The sequence below is a fragment of the Pelophylax lessonae genome (genome assembly GCF_965119305.1).
Source record: "Pelophylax lessonae genome assembly, chromosome: 2".
NCBI lineage: Eukaryota > Metazoa > Chordata > Amphibia > Anura > Ranidae > Pelophylax > Pelophylax lessonae.
Window position 1 is genome coordinate 164,155,600 of NC_138769.1, and position 16,899 is coordinate 164,172,498.

Here is a 16,899-nt window from a genome sequence, read left to right on the forward strand (position 1 = left end):
CGGTGCTTCTACACTGAGAACCGAGTGATTGAACACTGCCGATCGCTCAGTTCTGACAGCTTCCCTAGCACAGTGGTTCTCAAATCCGGTCCTCGGGACCCACTAACAGGCCAGATTTTAAGTATTACCTTGGGGGATGCAGACTAGAATACTGCAATCACTGAGAAGCAAATGAGATCACCTGTGATGTAATTTAGTTATCTTGCAAACCTGGCCTGTTGGTGGGTCCCGAGGACCGGATTTGAGAACCACTGCCCTAGCAGAGAGCTGCTGAATGTCAGTCACTGCTCTCTGCTCTGCCCCTTCCTCGCTCACTTGAGCGCTGGGCTGTGGAAGGGCGGGAGCGGCCGGCTCAGGCTCTCAGCAGCTCGCTGTGAGGGTGAGCTGGGTGTCCGTCCAGGCACTTGGCCGATCCCAACTTCCATTGTCGTGATGACGCGGTGCCTGGACTGACGTCTGTGACGTCAGCAGAGAGTGGGCTTCAGTCTGCTCTCTGCTGAAAAGGGGTCACAGTAGTCCAGAACGAATTGCACTCCTTTGATCCATAGAAGTACAGCCAAACTGGCTTTGGCTGTACATCTCCTTTTAACCACTTCAGCCCGGTAAGGTTTTAGAGCTTTGGTATTTGATCCTTTTTTTTTTTTTTTTTTTTTTTTTTGCGCTATAAAAAAATTATATGTGTGTGTGTATTTGCTGTTTGTTCGTCCGGAATGTGTAAGTGTACCCTCATTCGTTTTATCATTAAAGTCGAAGGTAATGCACTATAGTCCTCTTCTTTTCTCTGGGTTGCTCTGTCTTGGCATCTCCCCCTGCTTGGAAGCCTACAGATCCCTCCCCACTTCGGAAGCAGCTGATTGTTCCGGTCCATTCCGAGAGCCATCCCTGCCAGCGTGATCAGTTGGGGACTTCTAGACACAACCAAGTACATGCTCACATCTCTCCACATTGTGGTAAGAGTCCACTCCTAACACTGGGTGTCCACATGTGTATATCAGGCCACTGAGAATCACTTTGGATCATTTTTTGGGACGAGGCCCCACCCACCTCCCAACACTCCCTCACCTTCACTCCAATTTGAAAAGAAAGACTTTTTCACAGTTTTTGCACTTTTGTTTTGGACTGAATGCATATGATTTTGGTACAAATCCGGATACCATCCATGTACCTTTTGAACACTTGGTTCATTATTTGTTAGCGCACTTTGGTAATGTTTTCTATATTGCCATCCTCTCACGTTTAATTCCAATTTCAGTGCTGCTTTCACTTCACTTCTCATCACTTCAGGACTGCGCACCTATTTTCTTTCACTATTTTTTCAGTATATATATAGATATATATATAGCCAATATGACTCCCTTTAGAACAGGCCAGGATCCCCATAGATCCCCTTTAGGCCAGGCCAGGGTCCCCCATAGATCCTCCTTTAGAGCAGGGTCCCCCATAGATTCCCCTCTTAGAGCAGGCCAGCAAATTTCCAGGGGGGGGGGGGCACTTGTCCCCTTTGCGGACGCCCCTGATGATATCCCTAAAATTCTTCTTGATCCACCATTCTTAATACAGCAACACATGTACCCGAAAAGCCCCTCTTTTCTGACTTAAATCTAATCTCCAGGTATGATCTTAATTGCATGCTTTTCGTCCAGCTTGAGTCCCGGTTCACATTGATGCGGCTGCGCCGATCGCATGTAATATCGGAGCGCACTGCTCCTTCATTACATGCGATCGGCTGTGCGGTGCGAGTTTAGCCATACACTTTGTATGGCTAAATTCGCACCGCACCCGCAGCAAAGACGCACAGGACCCTTTTTGGCAGCCGCATCAGGATCGGATCGCACAGCGGTTCACACTTGTGCGATCAGATCCTGTGCGAACTGCAAGATCGCACTGCGATATGCGATCAAACTGGGGGTGTCGTTAAGATTACATTGACACCCCCCAGCGTATCGCATATGGCAGTGTGAACTGCCGGGGGGTTCGTTTACGATGCGGGAACAGGCTGCGAATTCGCAGCCTTCCCGCATCGCATAAGTGTGAACTGAGCCATACACCATGTATGGCTCCATGCACATTGGCTTTAAAATCGCTACTTCTACAGGAGTTTTGTGTTTTTGACTGTATAAGGAGCTCAATGTTATCCTATGAGTCGGTGCACATTGGGACGATTACAGGCATTTTTTTAAGCTTGACATATATATATATATTAGAGCTGCACGATTAATCGTATGAAAATCGCGATCTCGATTCACCCCCCCCTGACAATCTAAACCTGAAATATGCTCGATTCTTTGCATAGCAGAGAGAACAGCTGTGGAAAAAAAAAAAAAAAAGCCTCCTGGTGTAACGTCAAAAAACCATACCCCGTGGAGAAACCATACCGTCGTCACTTCCGGTCTGAAACAGCTGAGCAGCGCAGCAGTGCGCATGCTCAGAGCCCCGGATACGTAAATGAACATGAAAGAATTTGAGAAGTGCGCATGCTCGGTGGGCATGAAATTCTCACGGCACTGTGTCTAATGTAATACTTGTAGCGGGTACATTAAAACACTTCGGCTGCAACATAAATCATCTCCTCTGCTATCGCTGTAACTTCCCTCATCTCCGGTAATAAATATAAAAGCGGCGGCGGGAGTATGAGATGTAAATGTGACGGCGATCGCGGCTCTGTGATCCGCTTTTATATTTATTACCGGAGATGAGGGCAGTGACAGGGCGAAGAGCAGAGATGATTTATGTTGCAGATAAGCTGTTTTAATGTAAGCGCCGCAAGTTTAACTACCGTGAGAAATCCATACCCTCCGTAGCTGAACCGGAAGTGACGAGGGTATGGTTTTCTCACGGGTATGGTTTTTTCACGGAACACTGGCAAAGCCTATCAGCAAAGTCTCCCAGTAACTATAAACAAAAATGATTACATTGTATCTTTTCCTTCCCTCTGCCAGGGAGAAAGGAAGTTTAACCTCTTAAAGACTGGACCTTTTTCTGACACTTGTTGCTTGCAAGTTAAAATCATTTTTTTTTGCTAGAAAAGTACTTAGAACCCCCAAGCATTTTATATATTTTTTTTTGGCGATTGTTGTAATATTTTATGTCACACTGTATTTGCGCAGCAGTCTTTCAAACGCAATTAATAGACTTTAATGAATAAAAAAAAAACGTAACAGTAAAGTTATCCCAATTTTTTTTTGTTACACAGAGAATCGTGAGAGAATCGTGATCTTTATTCCAAGCTAAAAAATCGTGATTCTCATTTTGGCCAGAATCGTGCAGCTCTAATATATATATATATATATATATATATATATATATATATATGAGTTATAGATAGAGAGATGTATAGAGATAGATGGATAGATATTTTTTTTTTTTCATTGAAGGACAGGGATTTTCTAATTGGATGAAATTCAGATGTAGGGCAGTGACATCAAACTCCCACCCTCAATTAGAATGGCTTGACGTTTGTGAAAAAATAAAGGAGCTCTGTGAATGGTGGCAGCTGAGCAAACGACTCCCAGTTGTCAGTATGCAGTGGGGTAGCAGCTTTGCAGAGGAGCTATAAGATAGCGGCTCACTATAGTAGTGAGGGTTGCCAACCATCAGTAAATTCAGTCAGTTTGTAAAATCCATGATTTTAACATCTATCCGTGAATGTCTGTTGTGGACGTGCATGCTGCATGTCCGTAATGGACATTGATAGGCAGATGTAAAAATCATGGATTTTGCAAAATGTCTGTTTAATTTACTGCCGGTTGGCAACCCTCACTACTATAGCGGACTGTCTAGTATGAGATATGCATACCTACTTTGGTACACGCTGGATGAATGCAATTAGGATCATAACTGGAGTTCCACTTCAACAAGGCCCCGCAGATGCCATTCCCCCAATCCTCAGCTCAGTGCTACAGTGTAGCAGAAAATTGCTTCTCAGTCCCTGCTCCTTGGGCCAAGTGACAAACAATACAAGGGTCAAGTGACAAACAATACAAGGGTCAAGTGACAAACAATACAAGAGCAAAGTGAGCCCAAAACTGCTACTGAGTAAAAGTGATTTTTGCTTATTTAGTTAGAAAGGACTGGGAGGGTGGGAAACTACACCGCTCAAAAAAATTAAAAAGGAACACTTAGAAAGCATGTTAGATCTGAACTGGGAAGAACATCATGCTGGATATCATGCTGGCCATTCAATGGTATCAATTCCTTCATCCTGGCTGCTTACTCTCGCCACATGAGGCCGGGCATTGTTGTGCACCAAGAGGAACCCAGGACCCACTGCACCAGCGTACTGTCTAACAATGGGTCCAAGGATTTCATCCTGATACCGAAATGTCAGGCAAGGTGCCATTGTCTAGCCTGTAGAGGGCTGTACGTCCCTCCATGGATATGCCTCCCCATACCATTACTGACCCACCACCAAACCGGTCATGCTGAATGATGTTACAGGCAGCACAATGTTCTCCACAGCTTCTCTAGACCCTTTCACGTCTGTCACGTGTGCTCAGGGTGAACCTGCTCTCATCTGTGAGAAGCACAGGGCACCAGTGGCGGACCTGCCAATTCTGGTGTTCTATGGCAAATCAAGCTCCATGGTGCTGGGCAGTGAGCACAGGGCCCACTAGAGGACATTGGGCCCTCAGACCACCTTCATGACGTCTGTTTCTGATTGTTTGGTCAGAGCCATTCCCCCCAGTGGCCTGTTGGAGGTCATTTTTTAGGGCTCTGGCAGTGCTCATCCTGTTCCTCTTTGATCACGGAGCAGATACAAGTTCTGCTGATGGGTTAAGGACCTTCTACGGCCCTGTCCAGCTCTCCTAGAGTAACTGTCGGTCATCTGAAATATCCTCCATGCTCTTGAGACTGTGCTGGGTTATACAGCAAACCTTCTGGTATTCATGTGCCATCCTGGAGGAGTTGGACTGCCTGTGCAACCTCTGTAGGGTGCAGGTATCTCCTCATGTTACCAGTAGTGACACTGACCCTAGCCATATGCAAAACTAGTGAAAAACCGTCAGAAAAGATGAGTAGGGGAAAAAAGTCACCGGCCATCACCTGCAAAACCATTCCTGTTTTGGAGTTCTTCCCATTGTGGCCCATCTAGTGCATTTGTTAATTTCATGAACACCGAAGCAGCTGAAACTGAATATCCACCCCCCCCCCCCCCCCCCCCGTTACTTAACTGACCAGATCAATATCCCAAGAGTTTTATTGACTTGATGCAATACTCTGATTAAAAAGTGTTCCTTTTAATTGTAGCTAGGCTCCCTTGAAGAGCGTATCTGTATTATGCATACGCAGTCCCCTTTTGAGCATTGCCATCAATAAAATACGGTTCAAGGTAATGGACATAAAACTCTAAGATGCCTACAGTTTGCAATTAACTTTTTTATTTTTCTTCTTTAGTCATCTGGATGTGGCCAGTATAACAAGGCAAAACTGGGCCTGTGCAGCTCCATGCGGTTCCCTTCTGTTCTGTCATCTTTAGTTAGTGTGCAGTGCAATGTTTGCATGGATATGCCTGTAAGAAATGTAAAGACTTTATTATACAACACCTATTTACACATCAACAACAGGATGTAACACACACCTGGCCTACATTTAGAGGAAGATGATCACTTGCACAGGCTTGTATGGCTGCACCCATACACAAAGGTTGGAGGTCCTTCCTCTACAACAAAGATCTGTCTTTATTATTGAATGAGAAAGGAGAATTTCATAGAGTGCTAATGTGTTCTGTCTCCCTGGAAAATATTTTCCTGTTTTATGTATAGTGGTCCTCCGTTTTTTCCGTTTTCCCCATGTGAAATATGCTTTAGGCCCCTTTCACACATGCAGACTGTTTGTTTTGTTTCATCAGTTTAGCCATGTTTTTTTTTTTAAAAAAGATGAATTGTGTCATCGGTTTTTACATCCGTGTGTTTTTTTTTTTTTTTTTTTAATTTTATTTTTAATTTATTTATTTTTTTACATCCATCAGCTAGATTTCCTAAGGTGGCTGTAAAGGAAGGATTTTTATCTTGATGCATTAAGATAAAAAGCTAAAGATAAAAGAAAAGATAAAAAGCTTTGTGTGCAGCAGTCCCCCGATTTACATACCTGAGCCCCCTCGCGATCTAGCCTCGATTTTTTTCTCTCCTCCTCAGGACTCTCCCTCCTGATTGGCTGAGACACAGCAGCGGCACTATTGGCTCCTGCTGCTGTCAATCAAACTTAGCCAATGAGGAGAGGAGGGAAGTCGAACCACGGCTCTATGTCTGAATGGACACTCAGCTGTGGCTTGGTTTAGGTGCCCCCTCACCAAGCTGCAGGCATGCAAGGAGCTGGTATGTCAAGAGTGCCAAGCGTATATTGATATAAACCCCCCCAGGAGGTGATGCACACATCATTGCACTTTAAAGAAAGAGGAGTTTGTTTTGGAAAGCCAAACATTTATACTTGCCTAGGTAGATGCTGCATCTCTTCCCCCACCGCCTCTGCACTTAAAACTGAGCGATCAAACACTGCTGATCGCTCAGTACTCCACCCCCCCCCCCCCTACTCTGAGCAGAGACTAGGACCATGACTGTCAGTCACTGGCTTTCTGCTCTCTCCTCCAGTGCTCACTGTAGTACTGGGCTGTGGAGTCGGCAGGAGGGGCTGGCTCAGGCTCTCAGTGGATCGCTGAAAGGCTGAGCCAGATGCCAATCAAGGCTTCTGGGTGAATCCTGACCGGTGTTGCCCAACCAACAATGAACACTTATGACAAAAAAGAGCAGAGTGATGATCTCATTAGTTTGTTGCTCCTTCAATTTCTAGTCATAATTTGGGTTGGTCCAAGAATGATCTGCTAACTGACAAGTGGTCCTATACCACAACGGTTTACATATTTGTATTTTAAAACCTCTCAAGTTGGCCATAGACCAATCGAAATTCAGATGGTACAGCAGAAACCAGACGAATTTTGATCCATCTGTCTATCAACTTCAGTACAGCCAGCCTGTCGGCTTACGGTTTTATTTATTTTTTGATCACTGCCGGTGATCATTGTATTCTGATGGCTGAGAAACTTCCCGCTGTTGGAATACAATAGCTTTGCAGGAGGGAATCCCCCATCAACACTGACATTGTTGATCAGGTAATTAAGGAATTTTCTTTCCTTCAAACCGTGGTTGAAGGATAGAAAAATCGCATAATGTATGGCTTGCCTTAGGGAGTTGAAGAGGGGCAGGAAAGATAAACCACTTGTCAGAATCTACTAGTAATGGGCATAAAATTGTTTAAACTATATTCACTGCTGGTCTATGCATTTTTTTTCCTCTTAGTCTAGGTTCGCACTGTTGCCATACGATTTTGATCCAACTTTCAGTGCAAATAATGTAGTGCAACTTAGTTGCGGATTGTATATTCTATGGGGCCTAAATTGCACCAGACTAGTACAGGAACCTTTCCAAAGTCTTGCAAGGCTGAGTGGCATTGATGTAAACAGACACCATTGAAAACTGTGATTTCCATTGTCGTGCGATTCTGTGTGACTCAAGTCACATCTGAAATCGCACTAGTGTGAACCAGACCTTACAGTGTTTGTTTTTTTTTTTTTTTTTTTTTTTGTATAATAAGGCCGGAAGACAGACAATAATTTCCTTAGTGAAGTATAATTAAATTGTTCTTTTTCCATAATCCTCATCCAGCACTAGAGCTCCTGTACTCCTGATTTGTTACAAAACACAACTGATTACTTTCCGTTTCCCATGACTGTAGGAGTTGGAACAATGACAGGTCTCAAGATACCTAAACATTTCCTCTTACATCCAGCTTCTTTATTCAGGGTGACGTAAAGTCCCTGAGTTCTATTTTATGTGTTACATTTTAGTTTGTTTTAGGTTACTGATACAGCAGGGAATTGATATAACTATTGATTCAAGTGAACAATCATCAGATGCACCTACTGTTCAACACAAAAGCCAACACTGTTTTTTTTTTTTTTTTTTTTTTTTAAGGGCATCACTATTTAACAATGTTAATGATCATATTTCATCAAGTGTACTCAGTCATACCATGAACCTTAAAGTGGTTGATAAGCCACTTCTATAAAATTATCTAATCCCCTCTGTAATAGAACAATAAGTGTCCCTGTGCCTGTCTTATAGAAAAAACATGCGGATCGGTACCTAAATCAGAGCAGCTCCCAGCGCTCAACTGACCCCTCAGCTCTCTTCTCTGCCCGGCTGACCGCTCCAGCAGGAGGGGCCAAGCACTGCCGCTGACATCAGCCAGGGAGGAGGGGAAGAGAGGAGAGAGAACCAAGTGGTCACATGATCGCCAGGAGCTGCTCTGGTTTAGATACAGATCACATATTTTTTCTCTAACAGACACAGGGACTCTTATTATTCTATTACAGAGGGGATTAGATGATTTTAAAATAAATATGAAAGCAGCAGGAGAGGAGGGGGTGGGCACTCACGAGCAGACAGGCAGGGAGGGAGACAGAGGAGGACCGTGCAGAGCTGCGGATGACGGAGGCACGTGCACTGACCACGGTGTCAGGGCTCAGTAGCTATGTTACCCTGTGGTCAGTGTACAGGGAGGAGGGTAGAAACTGGCAGGATCAGCCAGGTTGTTTAGGTGTTACAGGGAGCCAAATCACACAGCACAAGCACTGTGCTGTACGACATGCTTTAAGGGAACAGGATCTGTTTGTTTTTTTTTTTGGGGGGGTAACGCTTTAAATCTTACAAATCTGCTAATATTACCAAATCCAAAGCACCTTGTGGTGGCTAGACGTGGTAGTGGTAATTATATCTGTTATGGTAGTTATGGGTCCCTGTGGAGCCCCTAGGTTCCAGGCCAAATCAACATAAATGGCCTAAATTTCTTGACTAGTTGATAGTAAGGGCCACCCTCCAAAATGTAACCGTTTAGTGCCAAACTATCCACTGGCCTCAGAAGTTCCAGCATTGGACTGTAAAATGAAAGCAGATCTTCACCCCCAATATGATGTTGCCTCCTCTCCACCCCTCCACTCTGCAAATTGGGCTTTTTTTTTTGGTTTACTTTTTTTATAAGAAACCTCTGGCCCTAAACAACCACTCCTTCCTCGTTGAGGCAAATGACATGCACTTTCCCGCTGTGCCTCCTGGGATATGTACATCATTTTAACCCAGAAGGCATAGTCCTTCATTGAGAAAGGAGGAGGGGGCAGGCCTAGTGGTGCCTCATCAGGATAGCAACTGGGTAAACCCAGAAGAGCTGGCAGCTTCCTAATGACGTCATGCAGGAAGAGAACATAGTGGCAGAGGACCAAGCAGGGGACAGAAGAGAAGCAGATCACAGCAGGACAATGCTGGATCCACTGGGTGGGTGAGTACCTTAACTGTGCTGGACCCATAACCAGGTAAGCAGGGGTTAAAAAAAAAACCTGGGGGGGGGGGTGAAGATCAGCTTTTAGGAGCTAGAGCAGGGATCCTCAAACTATGGCCCTCCAGCTGTTGTGGAACTACACATCCCATGATGCATTGTAAGACTCTGACATTCACAGACATGGCTAGGCATGATGGGAATTATAGTTCCTGAACAACTATAGTTTGAAGACCCCTGGTCCATAGTTTGAGGACCCCTGAGCATGAGCAAAGTACATGATGATGACCACAGCATTATTTCCTCTTGTACACTATACATATGCATTGAGAGCAGATAGGAGTTTAAAGCGGTTGTAAACCCAAAAAAAAAAAAAACCTGCAAGACAAAGGCATAATGAGCTAGTATGCATCGCATACTAGTTCATTATGTATTACTTACCTTAAAACCAATCCCTGACACGGACCCCCGGACACCGCTGCGGGCGCTGCCATGATCCCTCTGCGTCTCTTCCGGGTTCGGCGGCTCCGGCACTGTGATTGGCCGGAGCCGCGATCCCGAGCATGTGCGCGGGAGTGATTTTCTGGTAAGCTCCCGGCAAGGAAAACTGAAGGTCCCCCCGGACCTTCCGAGCGCATGCGCCGCTCGCGTGAGCGGCTGCATGCACTTCAAATATCTCCTAAACCGTGCCGGTTTAGGAGATATTAATTGTACCTACAGGTAAGCCTTATTATAGACTTACCTGTAGATAAAAGTGTCAAAAAGCGGGATACTACCGCTTTAAAGCTACCATTACCCTGTACTGGTAAAATGCATGCCTCCCATGAAGTTATTTTTCTTTTTTTTTTTTTTTAAACCGTTTTTAAATGCCGATCTTATGATTTAAGCCAGTTTTTCTATTCAAATTCACTGACCATTTATAAGATAAACATTAATGTCACATTGATTTACCAACAAAATGAAATGCTTCTAGAAATACTTTATAGGGTTAGCAATGCATCTTAGTTTTATAGATGGGCGTTTTGTGTAGAGATAATACATTAACATCTGTCACCGAGTGGAGGCATGGAAGTTATATGGTTCATGCAAATGAGAACACCGTGAGACAAGGACTTTGAAAATTAAAGCTTGCAGAAGGGGTAGTGCATTATTATTCAGTCAAAATTATTTTCTTTTGGTTTCAATTGTGTTCCCTGGTGAGATTATTATTATTTATTTTTTTATTTGCTTTCTTGCAGGTACCATTCCAAGTGCTGCCAGGAGAGAGTGTGGAGTATTTAGGGAGTGCAAATGATGCTGTCATAGCGATATCCAACTACAGACTGCACATCAAGTTCAAGGACTCCGTCATTAATGTAAGCACATACAAAATACTAACTGGTTATTTTCAGTAAAGCAGGCAAGAACCAATACGAATGCACAGAGGGACATTTTTATCAAGCATAATGACACCGCTCCTTTTTTAGCATTGCCTTGGTTGTCAACAGAATTTATCAATGTCCCCCATGGGGAACACACATTTATGACCATTAGATTTCAGAGTAGTTGTGTTTTTTTTATTTGCTGTGATGCATGACTCGAATCTATCATCATTTCACTTGTTTCAGACTTTCCTTAAAGCAGTATTAAATCCAAAGGCAAAATGTAATGTAATATATTGCAGCTTACTAATCATTAGATGTGGTGGGTTGCATTTATTTATTTATTTTTTTTTCTTCCTGTGCTTTTTTCCACTTTGTTTTTACCTGGTGATCTGGCCAGTAGCACACCTTCTGTATTTGAGTGCCCCCACTCTGGACGAAGGAGAAAAAAAGCACCTTTCTCTAGCGCTCATCGACAGACGTAGTCCTCGGTGATACACCACCTTCGGTTATGTTACCTCCGCAGGAGCAGGACTAGACAGGAAATTAAAAAGCTCTGGCCACACCCTAGGGGCAGTCCCAGAGGGTATATCCTCTCTCTCTCTGCCTCAGCAAATCAGTTATTTTCTGTCTAGTTAGGAGTAAGGACCTAGATACCTTGCTGGGATCTTAGGTCCTGGCAAGAAATTTTTTTCTAAAAGGATTTTTGGACAGCTTTTTTTCTCCAGTGTTCCTGTGAGATCTTCAAGCAAGAAAGCTGAACTGGGCGACGGGCTGGATGTTGAGATCCGGTGGTCACCCCAGTTCAGCCTACGAGCGCGTGCAGGCCATAGCTCCGCGCTGAGTCGGCCGCGACAAAGTCCCATTAAAGGACTGAACCCGCGAGTTAAACGTCTCGCTGAAACGCCAAAGACCATGAGTCACGGCGTCTGTATCGGTCGACAGCCCTCCCGCCCCGGTGGAGAGGGGTACTGTCAGGAGTTGGTGCCCGCCTGGTTCCGGTATGGTGAGTAGTATGTTCCCCCTGTTTTCCCTGACGGGTTTTTGTGGTGAACGCGGGCCCCTCTCTGTATGGTAAGAAAGAGTTTCTTTCTATCCTATAACATGTCACAAATCCTCCTACTTTGAGTGTGATTTTATGTGTGCAAAAGCCAGGAGGCTTGGTTTGGGAGCTAACAATCTATTGTATACATGTTTTAAAGATGTAATCTGTGGCATTCTGGGAATCTTATGGGTTAAGTATAAGCTACCTACCAGTCAGAAGCCATGGACATGTAGACTGCCTTCCAAGTCAGATCTCCAGCTAATAGCAGGCCTCCCGAACGGCCATGCGGTCCGCCAGGGCCGGTACCGCCAAACACGCCATATCCCCATGCAGAGAGAGTGTTGTGTGCCTGCAGCACACCGCTAGTCAGCACAGGCCGCCGCCATTTTTTTTTGCTGGATCGCACGAGCCGCCATTTTGGCGTAGCCTCGTGTCTCCAGCATGGGGGCGGCCATGTTTTAGGTGATTCTACACCTCGTGGAGCTTGGGGGAGGCGCCGGAAGGCGTACAGAGGGGCGGAGCCGCCTCCTTTCTTCCTGGGCAGCCAGCCAAAAGACTTCCTGTTTGTCTAAGACAGCGCTGTAAGCTGTTGCAGTTCAACTCTGAACATCAAGTGGTGAGCCTGGGGGTCTATCTCTCTCTCTCTCGATCGATAGGGATCCCTAACAGGTAACACTAAGGGGTTTTTTTGTGGCGCTGAGGGTCAAAAAAAAAAAAAAAAAAAAGTTTTTTCTTTACTTTGAATTATATCATCCAGGAAGTAACTGGAGTTATTATGGACCCTGCCACACAGATTCCCCCACCTGTTTCCCTCGAGGGGGCCTCGGGACCCGCCGGTGTACAGAGTATAGAGTCATTTACAGCAATTTTGGAGTCTATGGTGGCTCGGGTGGAGGCGGCCTGTCAGGGACGGGGGTCAAGGAAGCGACCCCCGCCTACCCCTATACTATCTGACACCTCTGACTCTGATTCAGAGATGGTCACTGCAGTTGCAGGTTCCTCTGCAAGGGTTGCTATCCCAGGTAAAGCCCCCTCAGACAGTGAGGAGGACGCTTCTTCTCCTGCTATAATTCAGGAAGAAGCATTGGTGGACGCACTAGTTGTGGCAGTGCAAGAAACCTTAAAACTTGAGGCTTTACCGGCAGAGGCAACTGAAACAGAGAGGCCTTTTGGGACTAATAAGCCCATCAAGACGGCGAAGGCTTTTCCTGTACCTAAATGTTTTGGAAATCAGATTAAAGGAGAATGGGAACATTCTAAACGTACCTTTACTATTTCCAAGCGTATTGCTAGACGCTATCCGTTTGAGGAATCCATCATTAAGAAATGGACGGTACCACCAGTCGTGGATCCGCCTATTTCCAGGCTGAATAAAGCCACGGTTATTCCAGTGGAGGACACTTCGTCCTTTAAGGATCCGGTGGATCGAAAGATAGAAGCGGAGTCCCGCACTATCTTTTCTCTGATAGGGTCAGCATTTAGACCAGTAATTGTTATTGGTCTAGTTTCCCAGACACTTACAGAATGGGCGAAGATGGTACGCCAAGATCTTAGGGGAAAAGATATTCCCCAGGAGACATCTGATTTGATAGAACAGATCATACAAGGGCTACGGTTTATCTGTGACGCAGCCTTGGACACTACTCCCTTGTTAGGGCATGCATCTAAGTTAGCAGTGATCCTCAGACGTGTGCTGTGGTTAAAATGCTGGTCAGCTGACCTAGGTTCCAAAAAGACTTTGACCAATCTCCCTTTCCAGGGGAATCGTCTATTTGGAGCCAACCTAGATGAAATCATTAAGGATGCCACCGGGGGCAAGAGTACTTTTTTGCCACAGGCTGCAAAAGCTAAGGAACCTCGCAATAAGCGAGGACCTTTCTTTACCGCCCATAAAGGACGCCCGGCTGGTACTTCCGGGAAAGGCAAGACTCCTCCAGGAGGGTTCAAGAAGGGCTGGTCGGACAAGCAGAGGACCAACCCAGCCAAACCCGAAGTAAAGGAGTACACAGCCTGAAGGTGCGCCCCCACCCAATTTCAGGGTGGGGGGACGTTTTCACCGGTATTCAGGACATTAGATCGAGCATCAACCACTACTACCGGTGCGATTCTTCCCTTCCAACATTTAAGTACAGGAAGCGGTAGTTACCGTTTCCTGTATAGATCTTTTCCTTTACCTTTTCCTAAGATTAGTCCCGATACCTCACAGGAATCGGATCTGATTGACCAGATAGGCCAAGTAGCCTCTAGTCGGGTGACTTCGGTCCCTGAGGTTCAACCAGAAAAGATCACCTTGCCTGATAACTATCAGGTATCTGATAAATGTGTGGGAACAGAAAACGACCAGACTTTCTCGGATGGTCGGGGCCAGATACCTCTAGGGACGCCTGGTTCAGATCCAATCAGCGCCAGTGGTCCTAGAAATTCTAGGCTGGCCTCTTCAAGCCGGCCTGGCCGACTTGGACAGGTTAGTCGCAGACGTTCCGTGGGAACTTCGTCTCAGGGAGTGTCTGTAGTCTCAAGGACCTATTTACCTTCGTGCTTTACAGTCGCTGGTTTTAATGGCCTGGCCATTGAGACCCAAGTACTGAAGGACAGAGGTTTGTCTACTTCTGTCATTCCTACCCTTATTAAAGCAAGGAAAGCGACTTCCAGCAAAGTCTATTATCACACATGGAAGACTTATATTGCGTGGTGCGAATCTTTAGGATTTCCTCCACGTACCTATTCGGTGTCTCGAATATTGGCCTTTTTGCAACAAGGGGTTGAGCAGAAGCTAGCCTTGAGCACCATCAAGGGTCAAGTTTCAGCATTAGCAATCTTCTTTCAGAAACCTTTAGCTACCAAATCCTTGGTGCGGAATTTCATCCAGGGGGTGCGGCACCTGGCTCCTCCAGTCCGCGCGCCCTTACCGCCCTGGGATCTTAATTTGGTTTTGTCGGTTCTACAGAAACCTCCCTTTGAAAACATCAGGGAGATTCCCTTGCTTACTTTATCCCAGAAGGTGGTCTTCTTGGTGGCTATTACTTCTGCTCGCAGGGTGTCAGAACTGGCTGCATTATCATGCCAGTCCCCATACCTAGTGATTCATAGGGATAAGGTAGTACTTCATCCTAAGCCATCTTTTCTTCCTAAGGTGGTTTCAGATTTTCATCTGAATGAAGATATTGTACTACCTTCCTTGTGTCCTCAGCCCAAGCATCATCGGGAACATGCGTTGCATTCCTTGGATGTGGTTCGGGCAATCAGGGTATACCTGAAAGCTACGGAATCATTCCGTAAGACGGATTCACTTTTTGTGATCACGGATGGCCCCAGAAAGGGTTTGCCTGCATCTGCCGCGACCATTGCCAAATGGATTAGACTAACGGTGGTACAGGCTTATTCTATTAAGGGTCAGAGTCCTCCGTTCCCTGTTAGGGCGCACTCCACTCGAGCGCTCAGTACTTCCTGGGCCTTTCGCCATCAGGCGTCAGTGGTCCAGGTATGTAAGGCGGCCACTTGGTCGTCGGTACATACCTTTACTAAATTCTATAAAATTGATGTGACGGCATCGGCGGATGCCTCATTTGGCCGCAAGGTTTTGCAGGCCGCAATTTGAGGAGACCGGTGGTCTACCTCGAGGGTTTTTTTCTGTTTGAAAAAATTTTTTTGTTGAGTCTCATCATTTAGGATGAGCATTGTAAACTTCTAGTTGGCACCGGTTGGGCCTTCTAGATTGGGATTTGATTTCCATTTTCCCACCCCTCAGTTGTGATACTGCTCTGGGACGTCCCGAAGGTGGTGTATCACCGAGGACTACGTCTGTCGATGAGCGCTAGAGAAAAATGGATTTTTGTAAAATCTTACCGTAAAATCCTTTTCTCTTAGCTCATCGACAGACGTAGTCCCCGCCCCTCTGTTTTGGAGTTGGGTTGGGTTAAATTCTCTAAGCACTGCTTTTTCACATAACTGATTTGCTGAGGCAGAGAGAGAGAGGATATACCCTCTGGGACTGCCCCTAGGGTGTGGCCAGAGCTTTTTAATTTCCTGTCTAGTCCTGCTCCTGCGGAGGTAACATAACCGAAGGTGGTGTATCACCGAGGACTACGTCTGTCGATGAGCTAAGAGAAAAGGATTTTACGGTAAGATTTTACAAAAATCCATTTTTTGGACAGCAGCATTGTTGTTTGTAGGGAGGAGGGAAGTGTTAGACGTTCTAGCAGATTTAAATACCCTAACACATTGAAGCCAAACTCCAGCCCACACTTTATGAGCAGTTACAGCAACAGCTTTTTTGTTTTCCTTTTGGGATAAAGGTTTTACATGAATAAAAGCTGATCATTGTGAGCACTGCATCAGTGGTAAGTGGTTGTATCTTCCCTCTAACTGATACATCTGCTAGAGACCTTGTTCTTTTGAAAAACAGACTTGCTGGCCAGATCACCCCGTGAAAATAAGGGAAAGAAAGCCTAAAAAAGAAACTAACCATTAGGGATGCACCGAATATTCGGCGGCCGAACATTATTCGGCCGAAAATAGAGAAAATAGCACTTTCGGCGTTCGGCCGAATAAGTCAAAAGGCCGAATAATTTTGAGCCGAACAATGTCAGCTTCCGCCCTGACCGCTCACCTTCCTCATTGCGGCTCGCGGCTCCCTTCTCACACGCCGCTGGTGTCCTGTCCGGCCGCGAGTAGGGGGTGTGACGTCACGCGCGCGTCCCGCCCCCTGCTCCTGACTGCGGCTCCTTCACACTAGGTCCACGCCCCGCCCCCCTGTTCGCGGCTTTTGGCTCTGGCTGCAGTTCAGGTATGTGATGTGGAGCTGAGCACATTTGGGGGAGAATACGGTAGCTGGCAGCTGCACAAGCATTAGTGTGCAGACTGCCATATGTTGTTGCCACTTGCCATGCTCATTACATAAGAGTGCCCTATAAAGTGCCCCTTAAAAAAAAAAAAAAAATGTGCCCAACAGAGAGCTCCCTTGACATAAAATGTGGCCATCAGCGTGCCCCTTATTTTATGCTAAGGGACATGCTGATGAGCATATTTTATGTTAAGGGGCACTCTGATGGGCATATTTTATTTTAAGGGGCACGCTAATGGGCATATTTTATGTTAAGAGCAACGCTGATTTAAATGTTTTGTTTTGCCCATCAGAGTGCCCCCTAACATAAAATGTGCCCATCAGCG

At 45.7% G+C, this 16,899-nt stretch overlaps 1 protein-coding gene across 2 annotated transcripts in view; it reads left to right on the forward strand.

Annotated features, from left to right (window-relative positions):
- The window catches only part of MTMR4 (myotubularin related protein 4), a 139,007-nt gene that overhangs the window by 79,907 nt on the left and 42,201 nt on the right, over positions 1 to 16,899 (forward strand). For both annotated transcript variants that reach the window (XM_082245077.1, XM_082245076.1), the window contains one exon: positions 10,563 to 10,679. In XM_082245077.1, the coding sequence (XP_082101203.1) occupies positions 10,563 to 10,679 (117 nt within the window). The remainder of the gene's footprint in view (positions 1 to 10,562; positions 10,680 to 16,899) is intronic.